The following is a 19572-nucleotide window of genomic DNA, read 5'->3' on the forward strand; positions in this document are numbered from 1 at the left end:
TCAAACACACATAAAATTGCTTTCCATCTTGCAAAAATTTGTTTTGATGCAATATTTTGAACATCCTTTTGTAAAACATGGTTAGTAGTTTGACAATCAATACGAAGTAAAAAAGTTTTGATTGAGTAAATCACTTTGAAATTTGGAAATGCATAAGACAATGGATAAAATCTCTTTTTTGATAATGGAGTATTTTTGTTGAGTTTCATTCCAAAATTTGGAAGTAAATTGGATAACTTTTTCTTTGTTATCTTGTACTTGTTTGAGAATACCTCCATACCCTAAATTTGAGGCATCTGTTTCAACTATTTTGAAGGCTAATGGGTCTGCTAAATGCAAACATGGTAAATGAGTGATTTGGGCTATAATCTGTCGGATTGTATAAGTGTGTTGGTTTGTTCATGGTGCTGGATTCTTCTTCAACCTTTCATATAAAGGTTTGCAAATTTGTCTAAGTTTAGGATAAAAGTCCATTACATAATTAAGACTTCCTAAGAATCTTTGTAACTGAGTTTTATCAGTGATGACATTAGGGAATTTTTTACCAAATTCAATGGATTTTTGAATAGGTATAATTGTACCATTGTAGATTATTTGTCCTAAAAATCGGATCCTTGTCTGGAAAAGGTTTATTTTTGTTTTTGAAACAACTAAACCATTTGTTTTGACAATATGAATAAATGTTTTTAAATGTTTAAAGTGTTGATGTATACTAGATGAAAATATGAACATCATCGATATAGACAATAAGGAATTGAGAGTATGGATTGAATATTTCATTCATTATTCTTTGGAATTCTGATGGGGCATTTTTTAACCCAAGGGCATAGATTCCATTCATATTGACCAAATGGTACAGTAAATGCGTTTTATACCTTCTTCTGGTTTAATTTGGATTGCCAAAATCCAGATTTCATTCGAATTTGGAAAAGATTCTTGAATTGGATAGTTTTTGTAATAAAACTTTTTGTTTGAGATTGGATATCTTATCCATCTTAAGGCTATATAAAGGTTATAATTTATGACAAGTCTTGGACTCCTCTTTCAAGTTTAGCATTTTTCTAAACATAGAAGGCCGAGCAACCCCAAGAGACTTGCTTTTCCTAATTAGTTTTTTTTCTGTAGAAGATCATCGATTTCCTTTTTACAATGTTCTTCTAATTCTTTATGCATTTGTATTGGTCTGACTTTTGTAGTTTTCTTTTTCATCAAAATCTTTTTCATAAGTCAAACTGACCATATGTTTTTTTTCTATCCCAAAGGCATTAGGTCGGTCAGAGCAAATTTGAGTTTCAATAGTTTTTTGTATTTGTTGATTTGATTCTTTTAGTTTTAACTTCTTCTTAGGAGGAAGTATATATGTTTTTGTTTATGTAGGATAAGGTGATTAATTTCGTTCTTTGATATTGAATTCTTGGAGGATATTAAGGTTTCTTTGGATGGGTTTGTGTATAAATTTGAAGATAGAACTTCCCCCATTATTTTTGTGGATATCCAAAAATAATGGGGGAAGTTCTTCTCTCAAATTTATACACAAACCCATCCAAAGAAACCTTAATGTCCTCCAAGAATACTCACTTCAAAGAACGAAATTAATCACCTTATCCTACATAAACAAAAACATATATACTTCCTCTAAGAGAAGTTAAAACTAAAGAATCAAATCCCAACTTCAACAAATGATATTCGCACAAAGATAAACAAATAAAAAAAACTATTGAAACTCAAATTTGCTCTGACCTACCTAATCCTTTTGGGATAAAAAAAAACATATGGTCAGTCTGACTTATGAAAAATTTTGATGAAAGAAATACCTACAAAAGCCAGACCAATACAAATGCATAAAGAATTAGAAGAACATTGTAAAAAGGAAACGATGATCTTCTACAGAAAAAAAACTAATTAGGAAAAGCAAGTCTCCTTGGGTTTCTCGGCCTTCTATGTTCAAAAATGCTGAACTTGAAAAGGAGTTCACGACTTGTCATAAATTATAAACCTCTTTATACACCTTAAGATGGATAAGATATCCAATCCCAAACAAAAAAGATTTATTACAAAAACTATCCATTCAGAATCTTTTCCAAATTCGACATGAAATCTGGATTTTGGCAAATCCAAATTAACAAGAAGATAGGTATAAAACCACATTTACTGTACCATTTGGTCAATATGAATGGAATTAATGCCCTTTGGGTTAAAAAAATGCCCCATCAGAATTTCAAGAATAATAATGAAATATTCAATCCATATTCTCAATTCCTATTGTCTATATCGATGATGTTCTTATATTTCATCTAGTATACATCAACACTTTAAACATTTAAAACTTTTATTCATATTGTCAAAACAAATGGTTTGTTGTTTCAAAAACAAAATAAACCTTTTCCAGACAAGGATCCGATTTTTAGGACAATAATCTACAATGGTACAATTATACCTATTCAAAATCCATTGAATTTGGTAAAAATTCCTCTATGTCATCACTGATAAAACTCATTACAAAGATTCTTAGGAAGTCTTAATTATGTAATGGACTTTTATCCTAAACTTACAAATTTGCAAACCTTTATATGAAAGGTTGAGGAAGAATCCAACACCATGGACAAACCACCACACTAATACAACCGATAGAACAGCCCAAATCACCTATTTACCATGTTTGCATTTAGCAGACCCATTAGCCTTCAAAATAGTTGAAATAGATCCTCAAATTTAGGGTAGGGAGGTATTCTCAAACAAGTACAAGATACAAAGAACAGTTATCCAATTTACTTCCAAATTTTGGAATGAAACTCAACAAAAATACTCCTATCAAAAAAGAGATTTTTCCATTGTCTTATGCATTTCCAAATTTCAAAGTGATTTACTCAATCAAACTTTTTACTTCGTATTAATTGCAAACTGCTAACCATGTTTTACAAAAGGTGTTCAAAATATTGCATCAAAACAAATTTTTGCAAGATGGCAGCAATTTTATGTGTGTTTGATTTTGACATTGAATACATCAAAGGAGAAGCTAATTCCCTACCTGACTTCCTCACCAGGGAATTCCTTCAGGGGAATAACCATCATACCTCCCAAAAGACCAACCCTCCAATCACTAAAAACAATCAAAGCGTCTTATGCCCAAAAGCCCACAAACACCAAATCATGGTATGCACTCTTGATAAAAGAAGAAGCCCAAGAAAGGGCCCAACAATCAAAAGGAAAAGGCATAGCCTCAACAAACTCTTCTCAGAGCCCAACAAATACAAAGCAAATCCGAATTGGATCAGCCTTTCAGCAAAGTCCAGAACAACCTTAGCTATGATTGGGTTACCACCAAATTTACCAAAAATAGATTTTGAAATTTAAAGAACCTCAAATTCTTCAGAAAAATTCCCAAGAATTTTCCCAATGTAAAAATTTTCACTAAGCACATTGCAAAAGGCAGCTCAAATTGCTCTTTCAAAAAACAAATAACTTGTTCCTGTAGCACACCATTAAAAGCCTAAACCAAGACAAAATATATTCAAAAAGGAATTGCAACAATCTTTTGGTTTTCGAAGAAGGATATGATTTTGAAAACCCTAAACAATTAGTTCAACAAATTTCCAAAAAATTTTCATTTTATCCCTGAATTTAAGGAAAACTCAAAAATTTTATGAATTTCTTCTTGTTGATTTTGACTCTTGTGAGTTTAAACACTGAGGATAAAACCAACTAGATTTATCACTTATTCAACCTTCATATTATGAAAATCCTTAGTCCTTCTTATTGGATCCAACCCAAACCAATTCAAAAAAATTTCCCAAAATTTTGACCCCCCTGGATATAATTACTAGGACATCAAAGGGCTTGGAACAGATCACTCTTTCTCCAAATAGTCATCACAGGCACTCCTGATGATTTACTTCAAAAGGAACACTTTATTCAAATTTCCCAATTGGTTTTCAATGGTGGGATCATTTTGGATTAATTCCCGAAATCCTACCCCCAACTGTCCATGAAGGATTCATGAGTTCAAGCTCAAATTCAAAGTTCGAAGCAGATTCAAACTTCCCTCCATCACTTCTTTCCAGCAAAGTTCCACCTCTCGTGGATTTTACAATGGGAATATGAAATTTTCCAAAATTAGCAATCTCCCTAATTTGATCCAGAAATTTAAAGTCAAGTGTGGGATAAATTTGATGCATCCCACGTGTCCAAAGAAAAATTCAACTTTGTCTCTCGTTCACCTCATCAACTCAGCATACCCCTGAATTGCCAATTTTTTACAGAAAAAGACTGTGGCATCAGTATCCTTAGCAGGAGCTAAGACAAAACAAGAACTTAAAGACCACCTCAAGACTATTCTTTCACAACTCCCGATGAAGAAGAGGAAGCAAAGAAGAAATGGAAGAATCTTACCGAAGCTCTAGTGCCTCGTCAATCTCGCCCAGAGCAATGAAGATGACTGTTATGGAATCACCTGACTTATTCCAACAGTTTGAAATTGCCGTTCTCTCAAAACAAGACTGGCCAAAAAACCGACATCAGCTTTAGAGAATATCTGGCATAATATTGAAGAGTCAGAGATTCCCTGCAAAAGAGACATTTAATGCTCTTGAAAAAAAAAATTTAAAATATTCACTCAATGGTATTCATGTGATGCATAGTGAGATAAGGTTTCTATAATTAGGAGGATTCGTGCAATGTGAACCAAGCTTTACCAAGCCAATTCTAGACTTTCTCTTTCACTCTCTTTTGTGTAAATTTCCCAAAGCTCTCCAAAAGAAAGCTTTCATTGTAAGTTCAATTTCTTTCAATAATCATTCAAGTGTTATCTTTCAAGTTCTTTGATTATTCTATTTCTCTTTTAATCTTTCAAGTTCTAGTTCTTTTATTAATCTCTTCATCATTCATCATGTTTGGTTTTAATGTTTATTTAGTTTTTATTTATGTTCTTTGTTTCTTTAAATTTTTGTTCATCACTTAATCTGGTCCAGTGCGGTATTGCCGCTGTTACTACTAAGTGTTACTTACTTCTTAATATGATTAGTGCGACTCTTCCGCCTTTGTCTTATTAAGTTGTAAGATTATTTAAATTATTGTTTATTAAATTTTAAGTTTATTAAGTTTTATTTAATCTCTGCATATCTCCTCTTTGTGTGCAACGATCCTGTGTTCCCTCTGGTATAGAGCCAGGGATATATATTATATATATATATATATAATATATTGAAGAATAAACCACATGTGAAATAAGAACATTTTCTTCTTTGATAAGATAAAAATGTATATACAAATATATATTAACATATATATACAAAACTAAATGCCTTGGAACCGACAACACAATTGGTAGCAGTGTCACTCTCATTTGGCAATGATGTGAAAAATACAAAATGAGAAAAGCACTGATGCAGAGATAGAAGCCATAAGGAATGATACATGGGATTTGAAAGATTTACCCTTGAAGCAAAGAAGGTTAGGGTAAAATTGGTTTACAAGACAAAGTGTTGGTTCTTGAAAGAGAAGTTCAAATAAAGGATGAATGTTTTTGCAATGAGAGAGACGGCAAAAAGGCACTTTTCAGTCTATATTTTTCATTCATGAAACAGAGTCATTTATACACTTTTATGTGCCTGTATTACCTACTGCAATATAATAAACTTATTACAAATCAACTTTAGCAGAAAACAAGCACCTAACCAAGTCTAAGTCTCAACTAAACAAGACACAAAATCTGCATTTAAATGGCTAAATATCTGCTCCACAACCATCGCAAATTTAACAAAATAAACTTGAGCTACAACTTTGGCTCCAAAACATATTTGAATATTCAGCAGAAAGGTTGTCCCATTTCCAGCAGATTATCACTTACATCATCACAAAGCTCAATGAGAATGGAGAAGTGGATAAGTACAAGGCCCGGTTGGTAGAAAAGGGATACACTCAAGAACATGGGGTGGAATATACTGAGGTTTTAATTTGCACCTGTAACTCAGTTATATACAATTCGAGTAGTGAATTATGTTGCAACTCTAAAGGAATGGACAATCTATCAATTAGATGTAAAGTTAGCCTTCTTGCATGGTGAACTAAGTGAAGAAGTCTTTGTTGAATAGCCTCCTTGTTATGAACAGAAAGGCAATTAGCAGAAGGTGTATAAACTGAAAAAGGTTTTGTATGGACTTAAACAAGCTTGGTATAGTCGTATAGAGTCCTATTTTACGAAAGAAGGATTTGAGAATGCCGCTATGAACATACTTTGTTCATCAAGACTGGAAAAGGAGGTAAGATCTTGATTGTGTGTCTCTATGTGGATGATCATAAATTTACTAGGAATGATGAGCTTATGTTTGTTGAGTATAAGAAATCCGTGATGCTTGAGTTTGATATGATTGATCTTGGAAAAATGAGATACTTTCTTCGCATTGAGGTGATGCAAAGATCATATGACATCTTCATTAGTCAGAAGAAATGTGCACAGGAAGTGTTGGAGAGGTTCAGCATGGACAAGTGCAATCTAGTTCACAAGCCTATGGTTCTTGGATTCAAGCTTACGAAAAATGGAGATGGAGTGAGGATAGACAGTACTTTCTATAAGCAAATTGTGGGAAGTCTTATGTATTTGACTGCCAATCGACTAGATGTTATGTTTGTGGTGAGTCTCATTAGCGGATTCATGGACTGCCCTACTAAACTTTATTTGCAAGCAGCAAAGAGGATACTAAGGTACTTGAAGGGTACCATTGATTTTGGTGTGTTCTACAAGAAAGAAGTGAGGAACTGATTACCTACATGGATAGTGATTATGTTGGGGATTTAGACGATAGGAAAAACACTTCAAGTTATGTGTTTATGTTGACCTCAGGAGCAATGTCTTGGTCCTCGAAGAAACAACATGTAGTCACCTTGTCCACTACTGAAGCTGAGTTCATTATTGCAACTTCATGTGCCTATCAAGTATTGTGGCTAAGAAGGATATTGGAAGGTCTCAACCATGCTCAACATGATTCTACAACAGTTTAGCAATCAAGCTTTCTAAGAATCTAGTGATGCATGGTCGCTACAAACACATTGATGTTCATTTTCATTTCCTTCGTGAGCTCACAAAAGATGGAATTGTAAAGATGGTTCATTGTCATACGTAAGAGCAATTTGTAGATATAATGACTAAACCTTTAAAGCTTGATGCGTTCTTGAAAATATTTGATTTGTTGGGATATATATATGACGTCTTGATTAGGGAATTTGTGTGATTTTCTTTTTTTTTAATTGTTTTATGATATTTCTTAAATTTCTAAATAGTAAACATTCTCTATTTTATCGTAAACTAGTTTTCAAATTAAATGGAGTTGCAACTTGCAAATTGATGAGGATCATAAGGTTATCTGTACGTGATTGATGGAGACTCTGATTTATTGTGCTGGACTCTATTACTCAAATAATTGGTGCTACTTGCACATCCTTCAGTAGCACACAAATAGATGGTCTGACTCATTTTGGCCTTACAAATCCGGTGAATTGGATCAGTTAAAATCCCAACTCGGGGTTGGACTCCACTACCGGGTTGGTATTAAAAACAACATAAACCGGCAATTAATTTAGAAACAAAATCTCTCTCTCTCTCTCACACACACACACACACACACACACACACACATATGATTTATAAAGTGAATTAAACGTTAGACTAGTACTTGATTAGATAATATATCTGTGAATATTGAACATAATAGTAAAAAATCAAGTGTATAATTCATAATGTGAATTTTCTAGTTTTTTTTTTTTTTTTTTTTTTATTTTGTTTGTTTTATTTTTCGTACACATCAATTAATCATCAGGGTCTATTGAACACCTTACAAGTCTAAATGATCAGGTAAACTACAATGTTATTGTGGTAAGTAACTCTAAAGTTTGAATTTAATAACTCAAGAAAATGAGCAAACTTCATTGATCTTCAGACCAATCTTTTAGGTTTATGTGAATTTTCTAATTCATTAGCGTTAAATTCGATTTTACAAGCCTATCATTCATTGTTGTATTATATTTTATGTTATTCGTAACAAATTTCATCATTTCAATTTATTTTGTATTATTATTTATAACAAGTCACTACTATAAGAAAATTCTCAAATCTAATTTAGTTACAAATTTGTGTTATTTATAGATTATAGAATGTTAAGATAAAATTCATTATTTCATTTACTTCATACGTATATAGCTTTTTATGAACTAAATCACATAAATTTAGTAAACCAGAAACTGAACTTGAAATTTATTATTATTAATCAATCTTATCTTCAGAGAGAAAAAAAGGGTTGGAAATCAACCTAACTACTTCATTGCTGAATGTGTAATGTGAGAAAGTCAACCTATATTTATTCATATATATTTTAGATGCATTAACGTGCAAGCCTTGATCAAAGTTTGAAAAATGCAAAACGATGCCTCTGACATTAGCTAGGTGAGGAGATGAGTAATTAAAAATGAAGTAATCAAGTATGCAAAAATAATATATGAACAAGTCAGAAACATACAATTAACAAAATAAATAGTGATTGAATTCCAATTATATATAACGTGGCATATATAATTAAATTCCAAGACAACTCAAGCCATGGCCATTAATTGATTGACTGCCAGCACATGCTTTAACGTGTTGCTTGCTTTGCTTCTACATCTCATCCACTATACATGAATTCTTACTATATAATTCATACATGCATCATCTAATCCCTTTTCTTTCTCTAATTTTCTAAATAATTATCACAGTGTTAATTGAAGGTTACGATATTAATTACTCAATGAGAATATAATTATTTAAACATTTATTCAGAAACTACCAATCATGATATAATTAAATCTAATTATCTTACTTTTCTGTTAATATAATTTGTAATATTAAATTTATTTCATTATAATATTTATGTTGAAAGGGCTTTGATGATAAGATATGGCAATGACAGTTTGTATACATCTCAGAAGTTATTCATGGCAAAGTGGAAGCAAGGTGGGAGATTTATAACAACAATAAGTTTTATAATTCAATTATATGAAGTTATTACTAATATTAAGGCCTGTGATGCAGTTGGTCAGTTATTTCGGCAGTGTGAAATCTTCAAGAACTAATTAATAATCAAGATTTAAGATAGCCAGAAACTCCCTTAATTTTCTCCAATTAATTTGTTAATCGATTTAATTAATAAGTCTTCTATTCAGTTAAATTTAAACTAGAATTTTGAAGCAGCATCCTTGAAACGCGTGGAAGAAACATGGAATCCCAGAGAGGCTGTCGGCACCAGCCACGCGACATCACATTTTAGACAGAACTAGAAGTAAATGTATGTTATAAATTAATTTAATTTTGTTTTATGGAATTCTGAAGAAGGCAGTTAACGATTTTAAAAAAGCTTGTAACGGTAATCATAATTAAAAAATAATAAGGTTTGTAATTAATTACTATTAAAAGCACTTTTTAATATTATAGAAAGAGCAAGTCAGAAGGCAGCGTGCTTTGCAACACCGACGTTTGGTCCATTCATGCATTAATTTCAAAGTCATTCATTTCTCATCTTTTCTACTTCCAAAATCTTGGAAAACTTCCTAATTAATTCACTTCTAAATTTCCGTGTGTTGACTTTATCGTTTCAAACGGCAACTTGCATCACAACTCACCCCACGTATAATAAAAAACCTGCCCTATCTCTCCCCCACTAACTGTTATGCAACGGAAACATAAACTCTATGCTAGCTTATTGAATATAATAATACAAGTAGTAAAGCATAAATAAATTGCCAAAATTAAATGCAAAAATAAAGAATACCAGGAATTAACGAGGTTCGGTATTAAAACCTACGTCCTCGGGCGCTGCAAACGGAAGCTCCACTATCTCCAAACAATATTACAAATATTTGGGCAATACAACAAATACCCAAAACAAAAGGGAGATACAACAAAACTTACAAACTAAAGGGTCCTTAAAGAAAGAACCCTAAACAAAAGAAGTATAATGGAATTACAACTTGGGATACAATTAACATTGATTTAGGTCCTTATATATAGGCCCCAAAAGTTTCCCACTTTTCATTCCTTTTCAATGTGGGACAAACTAACTCATTTTGGCCTATTACATATAAGTCCCTAAACCTTTCTCCATTATCACTTCTACCCCATGTGATTTTGCTAAAAGCCATTTTTCAACACTAACTTCATCACAACCCAATCTCAGATCAACTATTTCTAACAGGATTTGATATATAAAGCGATTCATTCAAGTGAGTCCAACTTTTTGCTTTTTCTTCTTTGTCTTTTACTTTATTTTTCTCTTTCTTTGTAAATTTTGATAGTTCTAATAAAATGGAGGAGATTGATGTTCCTACACATTTTCTCTGCCCAATTTCGTTACAACTTATGAGAGATCCGGTCACGGTCTCAACTGGGATTACATACGATAGAGAAAACATCGAGAGATGGTTATTTTCATGCAACAACAACACTTGTCCTGTAACAAAACAAGTGTTGTTAGAAACCGATCTAACCCCAAACCACACTCTTCGTCGCTTGATTCAATCATGGTGCACTCTCAATTCCTCACTTGGAATAGAACGAATTCCTACACCGAAGCCACCTGTTGATAAAACCCAGATTGTCAAAATCATTGATGATGCTAAAAAGTTCCCTCGTACGCAGCTCAAATGCCTGAGAAAATTGAGATCCATCACGCTTCAGAGTGAAAGAAACAAAACCTGCATAGAGGCTGCTGGTGCTGTTGAGTTCTTGGCTGCAATTATAAGGAGTTATGCTTCCAGTTTAATCGAAGTCGATATCGATGATGGATCCGATGTGGCGAAAGCAAGTGATGAGGCATTGAGCATTCTCTATCATCTAAATGTCTCAGAAAACTATTTGAAGAATTTAATAAACAATGAAGAATTTGTGGATTCTTTGGTGCAAGTGTTGAAGCATGGTAACTACCAATCTCGAGCTTATAGTACAATATTATTGATGTCCATGTGTCAAGTGGCAGATCCAATCCAACTGGTTAGTGTTAAGCCCGAATTGTTTATCGAAATCGCATATGTATTAAGTGATCAGATTTCGCAGCAAGCTTTCAAGGCCGCTTTGAAGCTTCTTTTAGAGCTTTGTCCTTGGGGAAGAAACCGAATCAAATCCGTTGACGGTGGAGTAGTTTCAGTATTAATAGATCTTCTTCTTGATGTGACGGACAAGAGAGCTTGTGAACTTATACTAAACGTACTGGATCAGCTGTGTCGCTGCGCAGAAGGGAGAGCGGAGTTTTTGAATCACGGAGCAGGTGTAGCCATTGTTTCAAAGAAAATACTTAGGGTTTCTCATGTGGCAAGTGATAGAGCGGTGAGAATTCTGATCTCAATCTGCAAGTTCTCTGCAACTGCTAGGGTTCTTCAAGAGATGTTGCAAGTGGGTGCTGTGGCAAAGTTGTGTTTGGTGCTACAAGTTGATACAAGTTTGAAGACCAAGGAAAGAGCAAAGGAAATGCTCAAGTTACACTCTAGGCTTTGGAGGGCTTCTTCTTGCATTCCGCCTCATTTGTTGTCTTCTTATCCCTCTTCTTGAAACAAACAATTTTTTGGTAGATAGTTAATACTAATAAGCTTGAGAAACAAGGCCTTATCCGGGCAAATTTTAATTTACATATACAAATTAATGAATTATATCAGTATGAAATATTGTAACTCTTCGTTCATTAATGGATTTTTGTTTGTTATTCTTTTTGAGAAATTTCTACGTTTTCATTTAATATTCGTATATTTCTTAACGGAAATGCTAGTTTGTCCTTTGTTGTCAGAGATCCAAGAACTAGAAGTAGACATTTGCCCAAAAAATGAATAATTCTCGTAAATAATTAATGATCATAAACTTATTGTTTCAAGAATTGGATATTAATTTGAAACAATAAAGTCAAAAATATTTGTACTTCACTGGATCTTTCTTATGGACAAGAGACCGTCCATAGTTTCAACCCAGAGCCGCCAATTAAGTTTCCTATAGGATTTCTTAGAAAGTCTGTGTTTTTATATAATTCAGAACTACGGCAAATTTGTTATTAGCTTCTAAATAACTAACTAAAGGCATAAGACAAGTAAGTATTTTAGTATCAGGGCATCATATGTCAATTTTTTTTGGCGCACTAATTTCCAGGAAATTAAGGTTTCTGGAACGAATTCGTTTTGTTTTCGCTCCTATAGGGTATCTAGCAGCTAAAAAGACGGAAAATACTTAAGAACTTGGGTAGTATTATTGTCTACGTGTAGTAACCAAGATAAGTTTTTGAGTAACAAAAAATATGCATCGGATATATATTTAATAGAATAATGTTTTAGTATATATACACCCCAAGAAAATGGACCTATTCCAACAATAAATCATCATTCTAACCTGAAAACACGTCACAATAACATCACAATGACGCCTTGGAAAACATCCGTTTCAGTTTTTAACCCAGCCAAAAAACACCATAACAATAGGGAAATGTACTACAACACACTCTGCGTCGTTCTAGGCCTTTGGCACTTGAATTAGTGAGCTTCTAGAATAATCAATAATGTTTTACTTACAACTAAATTATATAATCAAGTTAAGAAATAGATAAAAATTCACAAAAATTATGTAAAATGACTACTTTGTTCTTTGTATTTATCTGTTTGTTGAATTAATTATATATTCAATTGTAAACATAAATTACACCTTGAATGATAGACTTTGTAATAGTGTGTCATCATGTGATGGCTTTGAGGATGTCAAGGGCTTATATTTGGATAATACAATAGGTTCAAGTAAAGATCTCAAGAAGCATTCATTTAGATCTAGAATTGAGCTTTAAAGCTTAATAGGTGGTTTGTACCCTTGAGGTCGATTATAGTATTGAGCCTCTTTAACAAAAGTGGTCATCAACAAAAATGCTTTAAAAAAATTAATTTAAATGAAGTTTTATATGATGGATAACTTAATTTTTTGAAATCATTATATATTTGAGATGGTTTATTTATATTTAGTTTCTCCTATTTATAATTTTTACGGAGGAGAAAAGTGAATCAGGAAAAAAAAAAAAAAAAAAAAGGGTATTTTGAAAGGGGTCTAAAAAGATAAAAACTGTGGGGAACAGCATCACATTCACCTCTTTTATGAAACAAAACAGGGGTGTTCCAATGAAATGTCCAAAGTTGTCATATGTTAATTTATGAAACATTAAAGGAGGTTGATGATATTTTCCCGTCTTGTATTTTTACTCAATCGGTATAAGGGACATTTTATTAAAAGACCAAATCAAGTTCAAATTTAATTAAAAGGTCACGTAATTTTAAAGTGTTAAGTAAATAGCCTAATTATTGATAAAGGTTAATTAAACATGATTAGTTATTAATTAGAATTAATGAAGTATTATGTAATCTTTAAAAAATTATAATACATCCCCAAAAAGCCGAAATTCTTGCAAACAAACCCAAACACCTTCCTCTTCTTCCTCACGCCATTAACGCACCTCCCTCGGTTGCTGCTTCTTCTAAGCTTCGTCTACATCTTTTTCCTCCTTCGTCTACATCTTCTTCTTCCTCATTCCTCTACATCTTCTTCTTCTTCTTCCTCATGCCTCTACATCTTCTTCTTCATCCACCATTAACATCTTCTTTGCCAAAGATCCCTCTCCTCCTCCTCCTGACATTTTGTCCAGGTATGTGTATCTCCTATTTGCATTTGAAATTTCAATTTACAAAGATTTAATGATGGATTGGGTTTGGGTTATGATTTTGATTTAGTTCTTTAGGTTGTTGGGTTGTGTTTGATGTAATGCAAGTTCAAAGGAGCGAAATTTGTTGAATATTTTCTTGCATTGTGGGTAGCTGGGAGTGGTAACACCGATTATAGGTGGAGATAACTGAAAATGTGTTCTAGATCTGATGGATCGCTTAAGTGATCTGATATATCTGGTTTAATGCTACAAAATGGCAGATCGCTTAAGCGACCAGGTTTATGGCAAAAGATCGCTTAAGCGATCTGCTATAAGTCTGGCATATGGCAACATATTGCTTAAGTGATCAGGTATATGGCATAAGATCGCTTAAGCGATCAGGGTTATTGATACAAGATCGCTTAAGCAATTCAGTAGGCGATATACCAAATCGCTTAAGCGATAAACCACATCGCTTAAGCAACCCTAGAGATGCTTTTTAAAATCTGTCAACCCTTAATATATCGATTAATAATTTTTGTTTTCTTGCATTATAGATACTTGGCTATTATTAGACATGAGACAAGTGGTTTTGGGTGTTGAATATTTTGGTGAGTGGGTGGAGGAAGAAAGTTGTTGGAAGTGGATTGGGAAGAGCAAACAAGTTAATGCAATTGCTGTGAGTACAAAAGTTAGTTTGATGGTTGATTGATGAAATCATTAGAAGAGGTGGGTTGAGTTGCTCACGTAGTGATATAGTTGTGAAGTATGTTTTAAGCAGAGCTCTTGCAAATTTTAAGGTACCCCATGTTGTATTAATGTTTGATGAAGATGTGAAGTTATTTATGCTTGATGTATGCGATAATGGTTGGAGACCGATTTTAATACTTTCGGTTGTGGATAAAGCTTTAGACGTTGGTTCAAGAGTAAGCGATGATTTGGGTAGGGCGAATGCTGGTTTTAATTTTAACTACGAGGGCATTGATTTCTTTACTGAAAAATCAAGAGTAGGCAGTGATTTGGATGGTGAGGAGGACACTGTAGAAGAGGTTGGTCGTGTGGGGTAGAATGAAAATGTGGACGAGGAGGACCCCGTACATATTCCCACAGATGTAGAGATTCCTATAAATAGTATGTGAGGAAGAGAACACTATGGTCGTTTATACAGGTTCAAAGGCGATAATTGCGAGTAGTAGTGAATCAACTCACGTTTTTACTGATGGATTGGACTTGCGCATAGGTTATTTATTTGATAGCAAGGAGGAAGTGGTGAGGAAGCTAAAACTTGTTGCCGTGAGAGGTAATTTTGAGTTCATCGCCAAGAAGTCTAATTCATCGGTAGTAATGGTTGCATGTCATAACCGAAAGTGCAAGTGATGGGTTTATTGTAGAAGGTTGGCAGAGTCCAAAATTCATTGTTAACACATACCTGTGAGCAATGTTCTGAAAACTGGACCGAACAATGACCCGTTCAAGGGTCGGATTTGTGGTTTGACCGGTTGGATCGGTCGGTTTGACCGGTTGGATCGGTCGGTTTGACCGTAATTTATAAAATTACATTTTAGTCCCTAAAGGTTTGAAATTCATTAAAAACACCTCTATAATACTCCCTTAAGGTTTGAAATCTATCTAAAACACCCCTGTTTTGCGAAGATTCTGGTGAGTGGTGGCGGCAGCGATGATCAACGGCTAATCGAAGCTGGAATCTTGGGGCTTTTGATGTGTAGGTCCCGACAACTCTGATGGTGGTGCCAAGGAGTTCTATCGACGCCGGAAATCGTCAGAATCAACAAAAGAAGTCTGACGATCGTGTGAAGTTTTGGTGGACGGCGAGCGACGATGGCTGGACGACGGCCACTGAAAATGGTAGGGTTTTGTAGTGGAGATGCCGTCAAGTCTAATGGTGGTGATTTCTCCCTCAATCGGTGCCGGAATCCGGCGGGATTCAACTACGATTGGACCGCGATTCTGCACTATTCCGACGGTCTAACCGTCGTCCAATCCGGTTTAAATGCAATTAATGATTTTTGAAGTATTCTAGACCGGAAATGTCACGGGTCACCGGTCAAACTGGTCCGATCAGACGGTTCGGTCCGATTTTCAGAACCTTGCCTGTGAGCACACATGTGGGCTAGGACATATTTCAGGCGAGCATCGATAAGCCTCTGCTGATGTTATTGGACAATTATTCAAAAGTCAGTTTGTTGAAGGGAAAGGTCCATCTCCTAAGGACATTCAGAGACTTATGCGCACAAAGTTGGGATGCGATATTAGTTACTGGAAATGCTAGAAAGGGAGATAACATGCACAAGATTTTGTGAGGGGCACACCAGCACACGAGTACGCAGTATTAGAAGCATACCGTTATATGCTTGAGTTGACAAACCAAAGTAATAAGATGGCTTTGAAGTGGGACAAAAATATGAGATTTAAATATTTTTTTGTTGCTTACAGTGCTACTATAAGGGGTTTGTAAACATGGGAAAGGTGTTGGCTATTGATGGTTACTTTTTGACGGGAAAGTATGGAGGTACAATGTTGGTGGCCACTGCATAGGACAGCGAGAATCACACATATCCCGTTGCATGGTGTGTGGTTGACTCTAAGAATGACGAGTCGTGGACTTGGTTTTTCCAGCAATTACTTATGATAGTGCCTGACAGTAATGAGTTGTGCATAATATTCGATAAGCACAACTCTATAAAGAAGGGGATTGCCACTATTTACCCTTAAGCACATCACAGATTCTATATGAGGCACCTTGGCGAGAACATAAAACAAAAGTTTAACTGTGATGGCCCCCTTCAGACATACTACATGGCAGCAAAAGCTTATTGAGTTGATGAGTTTGAGGAGCACCGGTTAATCCAAATCAAGGATGATAGAATTGCTAAGTATCTTGAGCATGATGTTGGTTTTGAGCGATGGAGTAGAGCTTACTTTCCTAGAAGAAGGTTTGATGTCATAACCATGAACATAGCCGAGTCCATAAATTCGAAGTTGTTAATAGAAAGAGAGTTTCCAATTGTTGCCCTTTTTAATGCAGTCCAGAGGACATTGTCACGGTGGTTCCATGAGCTTCGTACGAAGTCAGATAATTTTAACACAACCCTTATTCCGTGAGCTAAAAAATTATTGCGAGAACGTATGGAACTGTCAAATGCATTGTTTGTCTATCCTCTCAATGCTCAAGAGTTCACCGTGTGCAACTATGGTTTGAATGCCCTGGTTAACCTTCTTAGTAAAACTTGCAGCTATAAAGTGCTTGACATTCAACGTTTACCTTGTCTTCATGCACTAGCAGCATTGAAACACCAATAAAAGCCAGATTTTGGTTCAAGAATTTACATGGAACTTTGCTCCCCTCTCTATATGGCAAACCACTACATGTTGGCTTATTCGAAAATGATATATCCAGTTCCTCCAAAAGAACAATGGGTGGTGTTGCCAGAGTTGGTTGACATTATCATCCATCTGCCATTCAAGAAGACAAAAATGAGGAAAAAAAGAGTTAAGCATATTCCATCAACCTGTGAAGTTCCTCAGAGTATGAATAAGTGCTCTATTTGCAAGCAAATTGGCCATAAGAGAAGTAGTTGCTAGAATTGATCACATGCAGATCCAAAAAATTAGGTTCAAATCGATCAGATGCAAGAAAGCAATCAACCTACTGTAAGATCTACAAATAAGATCAGGTATGGAAGTTGGACTTAGAGTTTTGTAGTTTATGTGAAATGCATTTCTTATTGGGTTGTCTTGAATTGGATCAGTTGGTGTTGTTAGGCGTCAGGCTGCTAATACTTGGGCTGTTGTGTTATGTATGTTTTGTGGCCAAGGCCAAGGCTAGATAATGTTGGAAGGTGTTGTAGAAGAAGACGAAGAGGTTGCTACTACTGCTAATGCTGAAGGTGTACTGGATCATTGTGGAGGATGAGGAAGTGGCTGAAGAGAATGATGAAGAGAGAGGATGGAGGCTACCGGCGCTGCTTTTATTTTTGGTGTATATAATGTTGTAATTTAATGCAATTGACACATTTTAGATTTGTACAAAAGCAATTTAGTATTTCTTTCCCTCTTTTAAGTTTGAGTTTATTTAGTATTCTTGCTAAATAGCATTAATGTGTTGATGCAATTGGGTTGTCAAATTCAGGAGAAAAGATGGAATTAATATGTGTTGGTGATTTTAGTTTGTCAAAATTCAGGAGAAAAGCTGGAAAAAATAAGTGTTGGCCATGATCGCTTAAGCGACTATATATATCGCTTAAGTGATCAAGGGTTTTCTATACAGGATCGCTTAAGCGAGATCCTAAATCGCTCAAGCAATCATGCATCTGGGATAATCTTGATTCTGCCTTAGACTTGATCGCTTAAGTGACCAAGGCTAAAAGTGAAGAATCGCTTAAACGAGACCCTAAATCACTTAAGTGATCGTGCATCTAAGATGATCTTGATTCTACCTTGGATTTGATCGCTTAAGCGACCAAGGCTAAAAGTGAAGATCGCTTAAGTGATACATAAATCGCTTAAGCAATCGTGCATCTAGGATGATCTTGATTCTGCCTTGCACTTGATCGGTTAAGCGATTTTAAATCTCTTAAGCAACCCAGGCTAAAAGTGAAGAATCACTTAAGCGATACATAAATCGCTTAAGCGATCGTGCATCTAGGATGATCTTGATTCTGCCTTGGACTTGATTGCTTAAGCGATCCTGAATCACTTAATCGACCAAGGCTAAAAGTGAAGAATCGCTTAAGTGATCTTGATTCTGGCTTGTACGTGTCACTTAAGCGATTGTAAATCACTTAAGCGACTATGGCTAAATTTACTAGATCGCTTAAGCAATACCTGAAATCACTTAAGTGATCCAGTATATTCGAATGATCTTTATACTGCCTTTGACAAGATCGCTTAAGCAATGGCGTACATCGCTTAAATGACCAAGGCTAAATATACAGGATCGCTTAAGCGAAACAATACATCGCTTAAGCGATCAAGGCTAATTTACTTTGGTACTTTAAAAACATTAAAATTTGTATTATATAGAATCATTTTATACTTTAATATTTCTTTTCCATGTTTATCTACACAAGTAAAAAAAATTAGTTTAATTAAAATATAATTAAAAAAATATATATTAAATGATATAAATAATCAAATCAGTTGACACAAGACAAATAATGATCCACTGAACTAATTGTATAGTCAAAATTCAAGCTTATTTCAATCTGTTCCCCCCATATTGTACAAGATTTGACTGCATTTTAGTCAGTAAAAATAGCACAATAATCATTCTCAAATACACCATCCATATTTGTGAAATGAGGTACGTTTCTACTAACATGTCACACTAGTTTGCGATGACATTAATCCATATATCATACGGTTGTAACATTAATATGTGTTGATGGAATTAGGTTGCAAATAATCCTTCTTAATTGACCTTAATATATGTTAATAACCGATGTCGCTTAACATTAATGTTAATAATCACGTGATGTTGTGAACGTTCAAAGTTCACATTAACATCGCTTAATATGGGGTTGACAACCTATTCCCAAAAAAAAAAAAAAAAAAAAAAAAAAGAAAAGGGAGTATAAGTCTTTGTCACTTAAGCGATAATATAAATCGCTTAAGTGATCTTGTGAAAGGCATAATAAAGATCATTCAAATATACTGGATCGCTTAAGTGATTTCAGGTTTCGCTTAAGTGATCTAGTAAATTTTGGCCTTAGTTGCTTAAGCGATGCATTGTCGTTTAAGCGATCATGTACAAGTTAGAATCAAGATCACTCAAGCGATTCTTCACTTTTACCCTTGGTTGCATAAGCGATCAAGTCCAAGGCAAAATGAAGTCACCCCAGGTGCACGATCACTTAAGTGATTTAAGGTCTCGCTT

The 19572-nt window shown here is 34.4% G+C and overlaps 1 protein-coding gene across 1 annotated transcript; it reads left to right on the forward strand.

Moving 5' to 3' along the window:
- Positions 1 to 10200: 10200 nt before the first annotated feature.
- Positions 10201 to 11697, forward strand: LOC116127461 (E3 ubiquitin-protein ligase PUB23-like). Its single transcript, XM_031413113.1, has one exon. The coding sequence runs from the start codon at positions 10328 to 10330 to the stop codon at positions 11564 to 11566; it is 1239 nt and encodes a 412-aa protein (XP_031268973.1). The 5' UTR covers positions 10201 to 10327; the 3' UTR covers positions 11567 to 11697.
- The last annotated feature ends 7875 nt before the right edge of the window (positions 11698 to 19572 follow it).

Source organism: Pistacia vera, unplaced genomic scaffold, assembly GCF_008641045.1.
Source record: "Pistacia vera cultivar Batoury unplaced genomic scaffold, PisVer_v2 Contig1045, whole genome shotgun sequence".
Taxonomy (NCBI): Eukaryota; Viridiplantae; Streptophyta; class Magnoliopsida; order Sapindales; family Anacardiaceae; genus Pistacia; species Pistacia vera.

Bases quoted from the DNA above. Each gene is read 5' to 3' on its own strand.
- LOC116127461 (XM_031413113.1), top strand. From the start codon at position 10,328: ATGGAGGAGATTGATGTTCCTACACATTTTCTCTGCCCAATTTCGTTA.